The sequence below is a fragment of the Somniosus microcephalus genome, chromosome 4 (genome assembly GCF_052327205.1).
Source record: "Somniosus microcephalus isolate GS21.2 chromosome 4, FLI_Smic_1.0, whole genome shotgun sequence".
In the NCBI taxonomy this organism is placed as follows: Eukaryota; Metazoa; Chordata; class Chondrichthyes; order Squaliformes; family Somniosidae; genus Somniosus; species Somniosus microcephalus.
The window spans coordinates 16,946,066-16,964,036 of NC_140990.1; the positions used below are offsets into that span (position 1 = coordinate 16,946,066).

Genomic DNA, 17,971 nt, shown 5'->3' on the forward strand with positions numbered 1-17,971 from the left:
AAGGGCAGTGAGGCCTGCAGTACCACGGCGCTACTTGCCGGCCGCAGTGCTGCGATATTGAACTGGAGGGCCCCAAGAGGGAAGGGGCGTGCCTCCAGCAGTGCCCCACCTCCTGCTTGGGGCGCTACCATTTAATTTAGGGTGCGGGGGTACTTCATTTTTTGGGAAGTAGTGCCCTGGCGAAGTTAGTGCCCCAAAGGGGGCCTGACCCAATTCTCTCCCCCCCCCCCCTCTAAAAATCTATAGATTTATTGATTCTCCGGTTGTGAGCTTCGCTGGCAAGGCTAACATTTGCTCCCAATCTCTTGCTGCCCTGAGAAGGTGGTGGTAACTGAGTGGCTCGCTGGACTATTCCAGAGAGCAGGTAAGAGTCAACCACATTGGGGGTGGGACTGGGGTCACATATAGGCCAGACCAGGTAAGGACGGCAGATTTCCTTCCATAAAGGACATTAGTGAACCAGATGGGTTTTTATGACAATTCATGGTCACCATTACTGATCCCAGCTTTTTATTTCCAGATTTTAAAAACAAAACTGATTTTTCTGACCATCCGACAGCTTCACGGTCACTTTTCCTGATCCCAGATTTTTAAAACTAAATTCCCAAACTCCCATAGAGGGATTTGATCTCCGGAGTTCCTGGATCATTGAATCCAGGTTCTTCAGGTCACTGGTCCAGTAACAGAACCACTAAACCACCGCACCCCAAACCATTGCCAGTGTGAATCGGAGAGCAGGATTGCTCACTTGTAGCAGTGCCAGTGCCGTTTCAATGTGAAGTGACTGGGGTCAGAGACAGTGAAAGGGGCGGAGGTTATTGTACGGCTGTGTATCACAGTGACTATATACTGGGGTGGCACAGTGTGAGAGATGGTGGCTCCCTCCATTCAAAAACCTGCCACGCGAAAGCTATTTAGATTGGACTCTTCGAGCGATATCCCCAGCCTTTGCCTCATGACCCATGGATATAAATCAGATCCCGGTTAAATAATCTGGGTGTGTAAACAATTTCCTTTGCAGATATTACTTGAAATGGGGGAAAAAGCACCGAGTAACCGCTGCAGGACCAAGAACAGTGAAAGCTCCTTGTGGATTATATCACCTTCCTTTAAAGTCCCGGAAACCCGAGTTTGACACCTGATGTGTGGGGGACACGGATACAGACTGAGGAGTTACTAAAGCTACTGGCCGGTTGTTTGACACATTTTGTTTCGGGCTGGATGTTATGACTGCGGTTTATGAGCTGGGGTGAAGCACTGTGATATGGCCCACAGCAGTACAGAGCTTGACAGAAACTCCCCCGCTACAAATGACCATGTGCTTCAGAGCTTGTGTCCACAGATTCCGCATTCGTGCTTCCCGGAGTCAAATATCTAAACACTGACTCGGACTGTTGGAGGAAAATGTCCATTCCTGGGAAAATACAAGGCAAAAGGAGGCGATTCTGTTTCTCAGTAATGTGCAGGAGCTGGTATCCCCAGACAGGAAAACTGCAAAAATACCACCTTTATTAATACACTTGGAACAGGTTTAGGATGGAATTTGAGATCAAAATACAGGAAGCTGTTTCCCCCAGGCTGAAACAACATTTAATTTTACACCACCCTGAGATTATTAGATATTGTGGGCAAGTTAAGTTACTGCATTGGGGGAATGAGGAGACGGAGCACTGTGACTATCTTGACTACTGGGGAAAAGGAACCTCGCTGACAGTGACTTCAGGTAAGACAAACTTCTCAATTCCTTCCTTATCTGATATTTATTTTCTTTATTGTCATTATTAGTGAATTCAGTAATACAATGTGATGCCTGATTCACCTGGAATCGGTGAGATATTTAGCACAATTACACGACTCTATCCGAGACAGACGGATTTCTTTAGAGCCAAGAATATACCCAGTAACTGTAGCTGAAATCTGATTACTGGATGGATTCTGAAGGGTGAAGATTTAACCCCACAGAATGTTTTCTAGAATCTAATACAGATTCCAGGATGGGTTTAATATGTTCTGCTAGATTCAGATTATAGTTTTCAGGACACTTGCTGTGTTGGTGCAGGTTTGGCCATTTGGACTTTAGGACATTGCAGGTGGTTTAGGGGTTTGTTATAATCCGAGTTAAAACACATTATCCAATTGTGTTGTGATTTAACATTTGGTGTCACCGACTGTTGTTTAAAGTTAGTTAAAATCGTTGCTGGAACAGCTTTTAGATGTAAAAAAAGAATAAGTTCCACGTTTCACTTGATACTTTGGTGCTGATGGAGAGCAAATAGTTTGCACAGAATGAGAAACAGGGACATGTGTTTATTAAACATGTCTCACCCCAACAAGCTTGGAGCATTAACCAGACAGGACAGGAAACAGGCTGCATGTGTAAAAAGGTTGTGTCTTGTTGACACTGTATTTTATTGATCCTTGACAATAGCCGTTTGATCCTTGACGATAGCTGTTTAACTATCTGTGGTGTGCGAGCTCTCAACAGAGTGTTTAGTTCATCTCTTGCCTCAGACCTCCGCTCGAACTGAACCCACATTCAAGGGTTGAGAGCTGGAAGGGTTTCTGTGTAGTGTCAGCTGTGGCTCAGTGGGTAGCACACTCGCCTCTGAGTCAGAAGGTTGTGGACTTGAGCACATAAACCTAGGCTGACAGTCCAGTGCAGCGCTGAGGGAGTGCAGCACTGTCGGAGGTGCGATCTTTCGGATGAGATGTTAAACCGAGGCCCTGTCTGCTCTCTCGGGTGGATGTAAAAGACCCCATGGCACTATTTCGAAGAAGAGCAGGGGAGTTATCCCTGGTGTCCTGGCTAACATTGCTGTTTGTGGGACCTTGCTGTGTGCAAATTGCCTGCCGCGTTTCCCACATTACAACAGTGACTACACTTCAAAAGTACTTCATTGTAAAGAGCTTTGAGATGTCCGGTGGTTGTGACAGGCGCTATATAAATGCAAGTCTTTCTTTCAGTTGAAATCATTGTTTTGGCAATAACAGTAATTGATCTGTTTAATTGTCAATTTATTGGTATCAAATTTTTCTGTTCACTGTTTCAATGATGTTTACAATTATCGGGTTAAATGTATTAAATATCACCGAGTGCAAGTCCAGTGGGCGGCAGTAAGATCTCTTATTGCAGTGTTAGTGTAACAAGGTTTAACACTCGGGCTGTTCCGGCCGCTCCTTTTACTGGAGGCAGTATCCCAAATTAAAGTAAAGTGTGTGGGAAACGAGCTGATCTGTTTGAGGTGCAGCTTTCTGGTCCGTTCAAGGTCAAGGGAGCTTCAATCGACATCTCTAACCCGGCCGGGGTATCGCAGACAGTAGACGTTCATTACACCTCGTGTATCTATCTGGACTCGATTCTAACCTGCACCGTGCGGTGGGGAACATCACACATCACTGAGCACAAACACTTACTCCAGTTAAACTAACTGCTTTGGAAATACCTCCGCCTGTGTGGTTCCAATGACACCCTTCATGGCCAGAAAGGCTTTGAAAACTGGACACCCAAACTGGACACACTTGGGCCTGGATGCTTTTAGACGTGTTTTTTTTTGTGGTGGTTATTGTTCAGTATCTTGTCTGAATTTGCTCACTGCGGATTGGGTTCCCCTTCCTTTCTTAATTTATTTTCTTCTCGTCTTTTATAGCCTCCTTTCTTCCTTCCCTTTTCCTTCTTTCATTTCTTTGTTTTTGCTCTTTCTTTCTCTCCCTTTTTTATTTCTTGTCCTCTCCCTTTTTTATTTCTTGTCCTCTCTTGCTTTTCTCTCTCTCTCTCTCGCTCCTAAGAGAACAGTGCTGCAACCCATCAAATAGGGTAAAGATTAAACCGTTCTGCGAAGAGGTTGAAAGGATCAGTTCAGTCCGAGCTTATGTACTGGGCTCCATTAATGGAGGGGTTGAGTGGGATGTCGGTACAATACTGTATGAGGCCTATCCCGGTATAATGCATAGCCTCAGTCAGCATTGAACGGATATTTCAAAGATCTTGGGATTCATTGTTAGGATTCAGGAGGTTTCAGTTTGTTTTCTTTGCGGGGGAAGCAGTTTTTAAAATTCTGACTGGAATTGAGAAAGCAGGTGGAGGGGATAAGGGAGCAAATTAAAAACAGGATTATTTCACACTTTACAGGCCAATGAGCCTGGTGTCGGTGGTGGGGAAAGTTTTGGAGACAATAAATGCGGGGCAAAATTTAAGGCGAACATTTTATCTGCGCAGCAAGTTGTTGTGATCTGGACCGCACTGCCTGAAAGGGCGGTGGAAGCAGATTCAATAGTACCTTTCAAAGTGGAACTGGATTAAATACCTGAAGGAACACAGTTTACAGGGTTATGGGGAAATGGCAGGGGATGGGATTAATTGGTTAGCTCTACCAAAGAGGCTTGATGGGCCAAATGGCCTCCTTCTGTGCCGCATCATTCTGTGAAGGTGCAATTTATTTTGGGTGGTTTAGTAAATCGGGCAATGGCAAATCGGCAGCTCGCTTCACACACTGCCTGATTCAGCTTTCCATTGACATCAGTTTGGAAACTCCCTCTACACAGTCCCATCAAACACTCCCAGGGCAGGTACAGCACAGGTTAGATACAGAGTAAAGCTCCCTCTTCACTGTCCCATCAAACACTCCCAGGGCAGGTACAGAATGGGTTAGATACAGAGTAAAGCTCCCTCTACACTGTCCCATCAAACACTCCCAGGGCAGGTACAGCACGGGTTAGATACAGAGTAAAGCTCCCTCTACACTGTCCCATCAAACACTCCCAGGGCAGGTACTTCAGACCACATGTAGTTCTTTAGATTTGAAAGCAAATTGCTGCAGTTTGATTCATAAACAAAACCTCAAACTAAAATAGTTGAACCAAGAAGGTCTGAACGTTCTATGGGGTCCTAATTGTGGGAGTCTGCACATTAGTTATTATCTATCTGAAAGAAACACCAGCTCTGTTGAATTACAATATTTTGTGACGCTCCGTGCCTGAATAAATTTTCCTTTATTGTGAAGTCAGTGACTGGTCCGGGTTTAGATTATGAATACATTTCTGATGTGTTATTGAGCTTTGCTGTTCAAATGAGCTGCTAGTTCTTAGTTCAGCACCCAAGGAAATGCTGTGCCAATTCTATGTCATCCTTTATCACCCAACTGGGTTAGGTTTCGAAGGTCCTTTGTTATATTAACCAAGATTGTTTTTGTCATGCAGCAAAAGTGGTTGTGAAAGAAAGAACTTGCATTTATATAGCACCTTTCATGACCTCACGATGTCCCTGAGCGCTTTACAGCCAATGAACCACTTTTGACGTGTCATCAGTGTTGTAACGTAGGGAACGCGGCAGCCAATTTGTGCACAGCAGATCCCACGGACAACAACGTGATAATGACCAGATAATCTGTTTTTAGTGATGTTTGTTGAGGGATAAATATTGGCCAGGACACTGGGGAGTCAGTTTAATGTCTCATCCAAAAGACCCCACCTCAGACAGGGCAGCGCTCCCTCAGCACTGCACTGGAGTGTCTGCCTAGATTTTGTGCTCAAGTTTCTGGAGTGGGACTTGAACCCACAACCATGTGACTCCGAGGCGAGAGTGCTGCCCACTGAGCCACGGCTGAATCGACGGATATTGTCCGTTTTACAGCATTGCCCAAAGTGAACATTACCCCGCTCATCTCTGCCAAAGAAAGTAACACCAGGCTGCTTAATCTTTCCCCCTCACTTACCTCCCTAATACTGGGAACCATCCTGGATCCACAGCACTGTAAGCTCTCGTGGACCAGAGTGTCCTTTGCCACCGCTGGGTGATCCAGGATTGCACACAGACCTCCACACGAGGTTTGACCAACCACCCACGATACAATGGGGGGTGAAATTGGTCTCGGGCCGTAACACGAAACCGGTGATAGCAAATCACCCGCCCGTTACACACCCGCCCAGATTTTTGATCACATTGACTACAATCGAATGAAAATCGGGCCGACTGTAACACAGGCTGCCGATTCACCATCGATCATTTCGCAGAACCACCCCAACCAATTTCACCCCCAATATCTTCTTTTTAAATCCAGTTCTCTGCTGATACAGCCAAGCTCATGTTCAGCCTCTTTACTGTAGTACTTCAGCACTATGTTAAGAGTTTTATGGGATTTTTCAAAGTTCTCCCCAGATCCATTTCCTGATCACCACGCCACGACACCGTTTGATACACTGATCCACATTGACCCACACTTACCGCCCACTGGTCCCAGGTTGTAAAAGATCCTCGACTGTAAATGATGATGACTGATATTATCGTGCCACCCACACTGGAAACACTCAGCAGCTCAGGCAGTATCTGTGGAGAGAGAAAGAGTTAACATTTCAGCTCGATGACCTTTCATCAGAACTCTTTTATTCAGATCTCCAGCAACCACAGTATTTTGATTTTGTTTTACATTTAAAAAAAAAAAAAACTTGAATTCAAAGCGTTTTTCACGACCTCAGGATGTCGCAAAGTGCTTCAGTCAATGAAGTACGTTTGCAGTGTAGTCGCTGTTGCATTGTGGGGAAACGTGGCAACCAATTTGCACACAGCAAGATCCCACAAACAGCCCAGACAATCTGTTTCAGTGGTGTTGGATGAAGGATAAATATTGGCCAGGACACTGGGGAAAACTTCCCAGCTATTCTTTGAAATTGTGTCGTGGGATCTTTAACATCCCACCTGAGAGGACGGGCAGGGCCTTGGTTTAACGTCTCATCTGAATGACGGCACCTCCGACAGTGCAGCACTGCCTCAGCCCTGCCCTGGAGTGTCAGCCTGTGGTAGCTCATTAACAGTTTCCAGGCTTGAAGTCCTCCTGAATCCAGCTCTATTATTCCCCATGCACACTGCCTCCATTTCTTGTAAAATAGGCAACTTTGAGGGGGTTGTTTAGGAAAACCTTTCTCCAGAAAGTAACATTTTGGGAGACAGTATACGAGTGATTTGAGACATGACATGTGGTAAGTGTAGCATGCTTGGGAGGAACAGGTGACTTTGGACCTACGGTTCCCACAGCTCTCCACCACTGGGGTTTCCTCGCCTCATGTCTAGGTCTGTTGTAGACTCCTCAATAAGAGAATGATTGCTATAATGAGTCCACAGCTCCATTATCGTATCATACACACTGGATGGTAGAAGGCCACCTAGCTGAATCTTGGTCTTTCATGGTCCGGGAATTCCTATGTTCCTAAGCCGCTCATACCTATGAAATATAGCAAGGTTCTTAAGACCTTTCATGAGCCATTTCAAAGCCGAGAAGCCATCAGTGGATACTGTGCGTTTCCACATTGTCTGTCTAGCACCATATCTTATGGATTCTGTTCTGTGACACTTTACTTATGGCAAGAATTGGCTTGTGCGTGACAGAGGCTGCATCGCCAACGGCCAGAATCAGATTACCCATTTACTGGTTGGGCACTGTCAGTTTTAGCATGTGTAATCTAAAAGGAATAAGAAAGAGACAATTTCTCTCTTCCGCCCTCCTTTCTATCCCTGTGAATCATGTACCAATAGTGCAAAATTTCTTGTGAAACCATCAAAATTGTTAACTATGAAAAGGGTTTTTAAAAATGAAACTGTAAATATTGACCGTTTTGTTAAATGGTGTCCACTGTTATTTGCAGCTTTCTGCCTTCTACCTGAAAACAAGATTTCAACAATATATCTCCTTGAATAAGCCTTCATGTAAAGTCAATATTCGATCATTCTGCTATTCCCTTGACTGCAAATTCCCGGTTCCCACTTTTTTTTCCCTAGCTTTAAATCCACTCACCTCACAATTTCTGCATTATATCTGAAGCCTGTGTCGTTGCAAAGAATGTTGCTCTCGTTTTTGGTTCAATCGGATTCTCCAATTTTAACTGCCGTTGCTTTTTTCTAGCCAGTCTTCCGGCTCTACAGGGCCCTTGCATTTTCTTGGCTTTCTAGTGATCCTTATGGGCAATTTTAACCTAACCCACCCATCGGCAATCTGATGTGATCAGGCGCAACACTGGTTTCACACCCTGCCTGATTTTACTTTCTATTGAAGTCGATGGAGAGTAATATTGGGCGGGGTGTAAAAACGGCATTCCACCCAATCCCGCGGGTTTGTCGCCCGGCGAGTTCGGTTAAAGTTACCCAATGCTGACCTTTGCATTGGCCTCCATTTCCCACCCATCTGTTGTTTTTGGAAATGGCTGGTTTTATATATAACGTAATCTCTCCTTCTGTGTCCACCTGTAATGCATTCTTTTACTGGACTTATCTGTGTGCATCTATTTATGTTCCAGGTGTCCAGTCCGCACCATCGGTCTACATCTCCAACCCTTCCTGCGGCAGGAACTCCAACCAAGATGAGATCAGCCTCCTCTGCCTGGTCAAGGACTTTCATCCCGAGATCATCAGTCAGACATGGTCCAGTATCGGTGGAGACATCACTACTGGAATCAAGAAGTATCCGGCAGTCTTGAGTCAAAATAAGAAGTACACGATGAGCAGTGTGCTCAAAGTCTCTGCGTCGGATTGGAACACCAATAGGGTCTACCACTGCAAGGCGGGCTACAAGTCAAATGAAATGGTGGAAGCTCAGACCCGAAAACCTAAACCTGAACCTAAACGTTAGTACAATTTGCCATTTTTAAAACTGCACTAGTGTCGGGGGACGAAATTGGGCAAAGAATTTCACCAACCAATGTAGGAGGTTGCTGAAGAATAGAACCCGAATGAGTTCTTGTGCCCTTATATTCTATCCCTGGACACCAGCAGTGCTGCTGGTAACAAAATAAAGGACAATGAGAAATCACATGAAATTGGACAAGGGCAGGGACGCAATGCCGCTGGAATCACGTCTGCCATCCGTGATATGACACGCCCGATATTCAGTTCTACTGAAATCAATGAAACTGAATATCGGGCGGAGCGTGTAACGGGTGACCGATGTGATACCGCCTGCATTGCGTCTTTGCCCATGTCCAGTTATAGATTCCACCCCCCCCCCCCCCCCACTCCCAATCAGGCCCTGGTTCATAGAATCACACAGGACAGGAGGAGGCCATTCGGTCCATCACACCTGTGCCAGCAGTATCAGAGGTTTCAAATTAGTCCCACTCCCCCTGCTCTTTCCCCAAAGCCCTGCAAATTTTCCCTATTCAAGTATTTATTCAATTCCCTTTAGAACATGACTATTGAATCTGCTTCCACCGCCCTCTTTCAGGCAGTGCATTCCAGATCTTAACCAGTCGCTGCGGTTATACATTCTTTTGTTAAATTCCTCATCTCCCTTGCTTTTTTGCCAATAATCTTAAATCTGTGTCTTTTATGGGATGTTCAGGGGCCAACAGAAAAATGCTGAACAATCGCAGCAAGTCAGCCAGCATCTGAAATGTGAAAAGGTAGGCCCGTTTGTCAGAACCCAGAACTGAAAGGTACCCAAACATTTCAGGAGAGGGCGAGAGAGAACCCAGTCAAAAGAGGATGTTGGTGAGGTTGATTTTCAGAATGATTGATGGGATCTGCTGGATGATATGAAAGATAATCTGTGAAATACACAGCTGGCAGTTGTACTGTCAATACTGGTATCTGTACATGGGAACAGGTGTAGGCCATTCACCTCCTCCAGCATGTACCGCCATTCTATTAGATCATGGCTGATCTACACCTCAACCTCATTTACCCGCATTTTTCCTCATACCCCTGTAGAATGGGAAGCTCCGCTTGGTAGACCCCAGGTACACTGCCAGCTCTCCCAATCCCAGCTCTCTCCAACATGTCACAATGGTTCTCCTCCTGACGACGTGTTCCCCAGCAAATCAGCAACATATGGAGGGGGCTGGCATCATGCGTTGCTCTAGATGTTGGGGGAATGGAGTCCACCTTTACTGTGGCCAAAAACATAATGTAATCTGAAATATGGCAATGTGTTACAGCTCAAGCTCCAAAGCTCATCTCCCTTGTTCCATCTCCGGAGGTCGTCTACAATCAAACTGAAGCTGTCCTGGGCTGTGTGATATCCGGCTTCTATCCTGACAGCCTACAAGTTTCCTGGACAAAAGCCGGAGTGGACCAAATGGGTGTTGTTCCCAATTCCACACTGAGAACTGACGCTGCCTTTGAAACGGTCACTTACCTGACGGTGCCTGTGGAGGAATGGACCAAAGGGGATGTCTACACTTGTGGAGTGTCCCACGCACCTTCGAGCTTCAATGACAGGATCAGCATGAGGTATCGAGAGGGTAAGTGGTGTCTGAGGGGACAAAGAATATACCGTCAGTAATTCAGCCTTGTGTTGACTTAATGCGCTGACGCTCGCCCTCAATTCGTGAATCACTGTCCCTAATATCGACCGTGTTGAGAGAGGCAAGATGTTCAGTATTTTGTGTTATTGAACCGACACTTGAAGGGAGCAATTTTAACCCAACACGCCGGGCGTGGAAACTGCCGGGATCGGCCGCCCATTCACAGCCTCGCCCGATTTTACTCACCGCGGATTTCAATAGAAAGGAAAATGGGGCGGTGCGTAAAACGGGCGGCCCTTCTGACACCGTCCACAGCTCAAATCACCGCCTACCTGTTCCCTTTCTACTGGCTCCCAAATGTTAGTTTATGAAAAACCTATCCAATTTTGCATTTGAATGAATCGCCACGATCTGCTGCCACCGTCTCCCGAGGGAGCCTATTGATCACTCGCTTGCTGAAATATTGGTTCCCCACATTAGTTTTGAATCGACTCTTCCCACCGCCACCCTCTCCCTGCCCCCGCTCTTCAAGCACAGGTCGTGACCTCTGGTTCTACTGTCCTCGACAAGGTGAAACCGCTTGTCATGGTCTACATGATCTGGTGCCTTTCGGATCCTAAAAACTCAGGATGGAGCAGAGTTCAGGGGCCGTGTGGAGCTCCCACTTTCCCAGCACGGGAGGGGAGGTGGAAATGTATAACGCTTAAATCTGCAACTTTTCTTCTTCCAGGTGTAAACGTTAGTGAGTGTCTGCCGCAGTTCGTCCAACAGACTGCCTTTAACGTGACCTTCTCCGGTGGTGCCGTGCACCAGTATCAGTGTCTCCAACAAAAGTGCAAAATAAAGTGATTGGTTGTGAATGGAAGGGCCGTTGAATTTTATTACAAACCATTTGGCGGGTTCAAATCCAGCCCATGGTGTCCCTCGGGATGAAGTGTAAACAGAGGGAGGAGACACAGCCCGAGCTTGGGTTCCCCCACCCAATCCACACCTTGTCTGTATGGTCATTTGTTGTGAACTGTACCGGGTCACTTTGGATCAGGCCCCGGCCCCACAGCTTGATCATTGCCTCTCTGGTCTGACTCTAGTTGGCAAGAATTGGAAGCCCATCTCTCGCCCAGTGGGGTGGGAGGAGTGGGGGAGAAATGTCACATTGATCCAGTAAAAGGGTGGGTGACCCCTTGAATGATGTTGGTCCTGAGGCAAATTGGTGAGATGGGACACAGGGATCCAACTGGTGCCTTGTATCACCCAGTAAGTTTTAGATAAAAACTCTGGGTAGTAGAAATAGAAACAGTTCCATTCACTCCCCTCCCGGATACTGACATTAGTCAACGACAGGAGCTCAATGTTCACCAGGAATTCAAGTTAGGGAAGTGTTTTTATAAATTTCCCCGCAAGGGTAAAACCGAATTAAACACCGCTCACCCAATAATATCAGCATCTTGAAATAATAGGGGGGATTCTCCCGACCCTGTGAGGTTTTATGATGGGAGACCGCCTACCACCCGGGACTGTTAAAGGTCGAGACTTGGTCACTAATGTAAGGCAGGGCTGAGCCGCTTACAAAAACCGGAATATTTAACATCAACACGGTGTATATTAAACCTAGGTTTATAAATCATTGACTGTATACGGTGTATATTAAACCTAGGTTTACAAATCATTGACTGTATACGGTGTATATTAAACCTAGGTTTACAAATCATTGACTGTATACGGTGTATATTAAACCTAGGTTTACAAATCATTGACTGTATACGGTGTATATTAAACCTAGGTTTACAAATCATTGACTGTATACGGTGTATATTAAACCTAGGTTTACAAATCATTGACTATATATAAAAATCATTGACTCTGTACGGTGACCAGCCTCAACGTAACCAATCCCAGTCCGTCCGTGTTTTTGAAAGGAAATTGCTAACCATCTTGTTTAAAATGCGGGGGAGAGAAACAACATCTCAAGTCAATAAAAGACAGTCCTGTGAGACAGACAGTGTGTGCTGAACATCAGCTCAAACTGCAGCCGGAGGACTTGATTCAAGGTGCTCAGGTTTTCAAAAAAGGTTTTGATCCTGACACAAAGATGGTCAACTTGACCCAAGTGTTAACATCATACAGAGGGTGAACAATCGATGTGGATCAGAGCAGATAGCTGAGTTTTGAATTGCACCGTGAAAGTGTGTGTGAATGGTGCACAGAACATGCAGTGACCAGCGGGATATCTGAAGTGACAATGGCCCTTTGGGAGGCGAGTGGCAAGGGGGGAAAATATCATTCTCTTCCTAGTCCAATGGCTCGGACATGAACTGTGGGGAAGTACATGTTATGGAGAAATGATCCCCAACCTGCAGCAAGAGGGGGACTTCTGTTACTTCCTCTGATTGACGGGTTGCTCTGCCGTTACAAACTAACGTTCTTCCTTGACGGGGAGTCATCAACAACAGCAGCTTGTGTTAAATATAGTCAATGGAGAAAATGTAATGTAGTAAAACATCCGAAGGTGCTTCACTGGAGTATAATCAGACAAAAGGTGACACCGAGCCAAAGGAGGAGATATTAGGACAGGTGACCAAACGCTTGGTCAAAAAGGTAGCTTTTAAGGAGTGTCTTAAAGGAGGAGAGAGAGGTGGCGGGTCATTGAGATTTAGGGAGAGAGTTCCAGACATTAGAGCCTAGGTGGCTGAAGGCACAGCCGCCAATGCTGGGGCGAAGGGAAGGGAGGATGGACAAGAGGCCAGAGTTGGAGGAATGCAGAGTTCTCGGAGGGTTGTCGGTCTGGAGAAAGTTAGAGATGGGGAGAGGCGAGGCCCGGGAGAGATTTGAACAGTAGGACAAGAATTTTAAAACTGAGGCAATCCCAGGCTCACTCTGAATGGAGAAGAGGGGTCCTCATGGATTCAGTGTGCTCAGTGTCACAAATCAATCCAAATCCATAGCCCCACGGGGATTCTATACAAACATGCATTTATTCTGTTTTTCTTTTGTTAAGCATCGCCGCATCTAAATGTCATTCAGCCCCACAACTCAATTGCAGTCCCCACTGCGGATCTATTGGCCACGGTTACGGGAAATGGATTCAAAATGGATTTGGCGGGTTCTTGATGCTAAATATGTTTTTTCAGTGAAAACTTGCAAGCCAAGAAATGCAAGATATCTTTCAAACAATGCTGGGATTTTCTAATGTTCCTACAAATTTAGCTGCAGTATGGCTTGATCCAGTATCAGCCCAAGATATAATAGATTAAAAAGGAATCTGGTTTAAACTGTTTAAAGTGACTTCTGTCCTGACCTTCCATCACTTATCAATAGAAAAGGTTCTCCTAAAATTCTGAAGCCCACTGACACCAGACATGGTCCATTCTTCTGAAGTTTTCCCTTTCCAATTCCCAGAAATATCTGTGTTTATTCGAAATCCTTCTATTGAAGAGGTTTGGATCAACAAGACTGCTACCCTGGTGTGTACAGTGCTCTGTTCTGATCCGAGAGAGGTCACAATCTCCTGGGCAGTGAACGGGGAGAGAAGAGAAGGGGATGTGACCCAGCAACCGAGAGTGGAAGGGACCCAGCACACAGTCATCAGCCAACTGCGAACCAGCGTGGAGGAGTGGACCAGTGGGGTAGAGTACGTGTGCTCCGCCCAATGTGCTGCCTCATCTTCGCCAGTGTCAAAACGGACAAGTGGAAAAGGTGGGCAAGAGATCATAAATTTAACGCCTGCCTTTGATAACCTTGAGGGAAAGAGTTTAACACTTTCTTTCTTTGCTCGTCTGTTTCAGTTGAGACAAAACGTCCCACGGTCAGACTGCTGCCTCCACCAGACCAAGAAACCAAGAGTAAGAACACGGCCAGACTCGAGTGTGTGATCACTGGATTCTACCCGGACCTCCTACACGTCTCATGGGAGAAAGACCGCTCTCCGATCTCCTCCAACACCAGCGCTGCACTCACCGCTCTGGAGCAGGCGGGGACGTTCAGTGCCAGGCACTTCCTGACTCTGAGTACAGAGGAGTGGAGGGAAGGCTCAGTCTTCAGCTGTACAGTGTCTCATCCGCCCTCCAACACCAACACAAGCCGGGATGTGAAGAACGTCCAAGGTAGGGTCCTGGGCCTGACTCCAATATTGACATCCTTTGTCCCCACTGCGATAAACTCTACTCGGGCCAGACAAGTTCAACACTAACGACATAGGTAATGTAGTGGTTATGTGAATGGACTAGTAATCCAGAGGCCTGGGCAAAGAAAGAAACAATTGCATATATGTCGCGTCTTTCACAACCTCAGGATGTTCCAAAGCGCTTTACAGCCAACAAAGTAATTTTTATTTGCAGTGTAGTCACTGTTGTAATGTAGGGAACATGCCAAGCAATATGGTGATGACCACATAATCTGTTTTCATGCTGTTGGTTCAGGGATAAATATTGGCCGGGCCACAGAGGAGATCTCCCCAGCTCTTCCTCAAAATAGTGGCTGTATCTCCGCTCTGGCCCACCTGCGAGGGCAGACGGGGCCTCGGTTTAACGTCTCGTATGAAAGGCGACACGTCCGAGAGTGCTGCACTCTCTCAGTACCGGGAGTGTCGTGCTCAAGTCTCTGGAGTGGGGCTCCAACACACAACCTTCTGACTCCGAGCAGAGGGTGCTGCCAGTGAGCTGAGACTGACACAGTTAATAATCCAGAGAACTGAGTTCAAAACTCACCAAGGCAGTTTGAGAATTTGAATTTCAGTTTAAAAAGTAAAAACTGGAAATAAAAAGTTGGTATCAGTAAAAGTGACCGTGAAGCTGTCGGAATGTCGGGAAAAACCCAACTGGTTCACTAATGTTCCTTTAGGGAAAGATACTTGCTGTCCTTCACCAGTCTGCCCCACATGTGACTCCAGCTCCACACTGAAGGGGCGGCAAGACACTCAGTGAATCTCTGGAGATGAGCAAGAAATGCTGGCCTTGCCAGCGATGCCCACATCCTATCAGGGAATCATGAAATAATAATTGTAATATTTCTCCCAGGTGAATGTTTGTACACCAGCATCTTGGTCACTGTAAGCAAGCCTCCCTTCGAAGAGATCTGGAGGAACAGGACGGCGACCATTCTTTGTGAGGTGCTTCACGGTGATTTAGAGGGGGTCCGGGTAACCTGGCAGGTGGATGGAAGCAAGAGAGAAGATGGGGTGAAGACTCAGGGGCCTGAGAGGATTGGAGATAAAGACATGATCTTCAGCAGACTGACAGTCCCCGCCGCAGAGTGGGAGAGTGGGGTTGAGTATTTGTGTTTGGTGGAGGATGAGAGTTTGCCAACACCGGAGAAGAGGTCAATCAAGAAGGCACAAGGTACGTGTGGACGGAGCTCGGTGTGTGTGTCTGATCTTAGCAAATGAAATGATTTATTACCATCTAGCGGTAAGCTGTCTAGTATGGGGTGTCTGAGCGTGTTTAAAGACTGGGAGATGCTCGAACCCTGCTAAGAAATGGATCAGAAAAAATCCCAAATCACTACAATGGCCTCGCCCCAAAACACACTGGCTCCCGTGAGATGAGCTCATGTCGATGGGATAGACGCAGAGGGATTAGCAGCTTTCACAACATTAAGAAGAGCCCGAGTCAGGAGGAAGGGTGAGGGAAATTGTCTGTCTGAGGCGTAGGTTGAAGACAAGCAAATCCCTTAAGAGGAAGGGGTCGTGGAGCAGACGGCACAGGACCAGGCAAGTCCATGGGCCTACCTCTTGGCAACAGTAAGCAGGGGCTGGGAAGTGGGTCTCTGGTGTTTCTCATTGAATCATACAGCACAGAAGGAGGCCATTAGGTGGATGGTGTCTGTGCCGATCTTTGATGGAGCTATCCAATTATCCCCATTTGCTTTTTCCCCACAGCCCTGCAATTTTCTCCTTTTCACGAATATGTCCAATTCTCTTTTGAAAGATACCATTGATTCTGCCTCCACCACCCTCTTTCAGGCAGTGCATTCCAGATCATCATAACGTGCTGAGTAAAACAAATTCTCCTCATCTCCCCTCTGGTTCTTTTGCCAGTCATCTTAAATGTGTGTCATCTGGTTACTGACCTTATTTGCTCTATTGAAACCCCTCATGATTTTGAGAACTTTGATTAAATCTATCAATCGAAGAACAGCCTGGTCCCTAATAACCATTTGACACTTTTTTCTGCAGAGTCCCAGTTGTTCACTGGCTCCAGATGTTTAAACTGAACAGAGTAACCTCACAGGAGGTTTTAAAATCAGCAAGAGTGAAGATTCCCCCACCGCAACCCCCAAAAAGAGAAATGCCTTTAGTTTCAGATATAGGCTGCAAAAGTGCCCCAGGATTGTGTAAGAGTAGAACGTAAATACAGGATGAGTGAAAGACTTAGTCTAACCAAGGTTGTCTCTGTTTCCAGTTGACGCTAAGACTCGCCCTCAAGTCTACCTCCTCCCCCCTTCACCAGATGAGATGGAGACGGATCAGACGGCGACCCTGGTGTGTCTGGTCACCAGATTCGCCCCCGCAGAGATCTACATGGCCTGGATGGCCAACGATACCCTTCTGAAGTCGGGGTTCACGACCCAGCCGGTGATCGAGGACAATAAAAATGGCTGGAACTCGGCGGCCAGTCGGTTGACGGTCCCCGCAGACCAGTGGAACAGCGGCACCACTTTCTCCTGTGTGGTGGGACACGAGTCAGTCACAACAAATCTGTTCAGGAGCATCAATAAATCTCACAGCAAACCCACCCTGGTCAACGTCTCACTTGTTCTAACCGATAGCTTTAAATCCTGTTTATGATATCGAATGATTTAATCAATCCCCCATATATATGATCCCTGTAAATGGATGGTTAACCCTACCAGAGGGTTGTTGTGATCACGATGAAATCTCCCTTCTGGTAGTAGAACACTTAAAACGTGATCAAAATCAGGCCTTCAGTCATTGAGGAAAAAAATGTATATTCAAGGATCAAATCAGGCAACAAACATCATTTACTCCAAATCTCTGAAGGTCTGGAGATCCTTTTGAAACTTCTTTGTGCTGCGTTTGATCAAGTTTGAAACCTGTGCGACCCCACGGAGGATTAAATGTATGTAACAAAGTGTCAATGTACTGATCCAATTTCAATAAACAAGATGTGAAAAGGTTTCAGTTTCGGGTGTTCATTGTTGCTGTGTTTTGGGAGACAGTAAATGAGTAACTTGGGACATGAGGTGTGCTAAGTGTCGCCTGCTTGGGAGGAACAGGTGACTTTGAACCTATGGTTACAAAAGCTCTGCATCACTGGGGTTTCTTCGCCTCATGGCTGGATTTGTTGTAGACTAATGAATAAGAGATTGATTGCTATGATTACTCAACAACTCCATTATCATTGTTTCACATGACTCCCAGGATGGCAGAAGGCGAACTAGATGGACCTTGGTCTTTCTTTGTCAAGCAATTCCAATTTGCGCACAGCAAGTTCCCACAATAAGAAATGTGATGATGACCAGATCATCTGTTTTTAGGTGTTGGTTGAGGGATAAATATTGGCACAGGACGCTGCAGAACTCCCCTGCTCTTCCAATAGTGCCGTGGGATCATTTACATCCACCTGAGGGGCCTCCGATTAACGTCTCATCCAAAAGACGGCACCTCCGACAGTGCAGCACTTCCTCAGTACTGCACCGGAATGTCAGCCTAGATTATGGGCTCAAGTCCCGGAAGGGAACTTGAACCCACAACCTTCTGACCCAGAGGCGAGAGTGCTACCCACTGAAC

The 17,971-nt window shown here is 46.3% G+C and overlaps 2 protein-coding genes and 1 long non-coding RNA gene across 3 annotated transcripts in view; 2 read left to right on the top strand and 1 right to left on the bottom strand.

Moving 5' to 3' along the window:
• LOC147118349 (uncharacterized) overlaps positions 1 to 6,380 on the bottom strand; it is an 84,751-nt gene extending 78,371 nt beyond the window's left edge. Inside the window, exon 1 of the long non-coding RNA XR_015077904.1 lies at positions 6,221 to 6,380. This is a non-coding gene — a long non-coding RNA (uncharacterized LOC147118349). The remainder of the gene's footprint in view (positions 1 to 6,220) is intronic.
• LOC147118347 (uncharacterized) overlaps positions 1 to 17,357 on the top strand; it is a 611,376-nt gene extending 594,019 nt beyond the window's left edge. Inside the window, exons 15-18 of the mRNA XM_085983890.1 lie at positions 13,624 to 13,920; positions 14,010 to 14,327; positions 15,240 to 15,560; positions 16,623 to 17,357. Coding sequence (XP_085840016.1) covers positions 13,624 to 13,920; positions 14,010 to 14,327; positions 15,240 to 15,560; positions 16,623 to 17,008 — 1,322 coding nt within the window. The 3' untranslated portion in view covers positions 17,009 to 17,357. The remainder of the gene's footprint in view (positions 1 to 13,623; positions 13,921 to 14,009; positions 14,328 to 15,239; positions 15,561 to 16,622) is intronic.
• On the top strand, positions 465 to 11,087 carry LOC147118350 (splenic IgW, short secretory form-like). Its single transcript, XM_085984409.1, has 4 exons — positions 465 to 1,723; positions 8,284 to 8,610; positions 9,919 to 10,224; positions 10,958 to 11,087. Exons 1-4 carry the CDS (start codon positions 1,537 to 1,539, stop codon positions 11,074 to 11,076), a joined length of 939 nt encoding a protein of 312 aa, XP_085840535.1. The 5' UTR covers positions 465 to 1,536; the 3' UTR covers positions 11,077 to 11,087.
• Positions 17,358 to 17,971: the final 614 nt, after the last annotated feature.

Bases quoted from the DNA above. Each gene is read 5' to 3' on its own strand.
- LOC147118350 (XM_085984409.1), top strand. From the start codon at position 1,537: ATGGAATTTGAGATCAAAATACAGGAAGCTGTTTCCCCCAGGCTGAAA. The intron at 8,611-9,918 runs GTTAGTACAATT...AATGTGTTACAG, and splicing joins ACCTAAACCTGAACCTAAAC to CTCAAGCTCCAAAGCTCATC. The intron at 10,225-10,957 runs GTAAGTGGTGTC...TTCTTCTTCCAG, and splicing joins CAGCATGAGGTATCGAGAGG to GTGTAAACGTTAGTGAGTGT.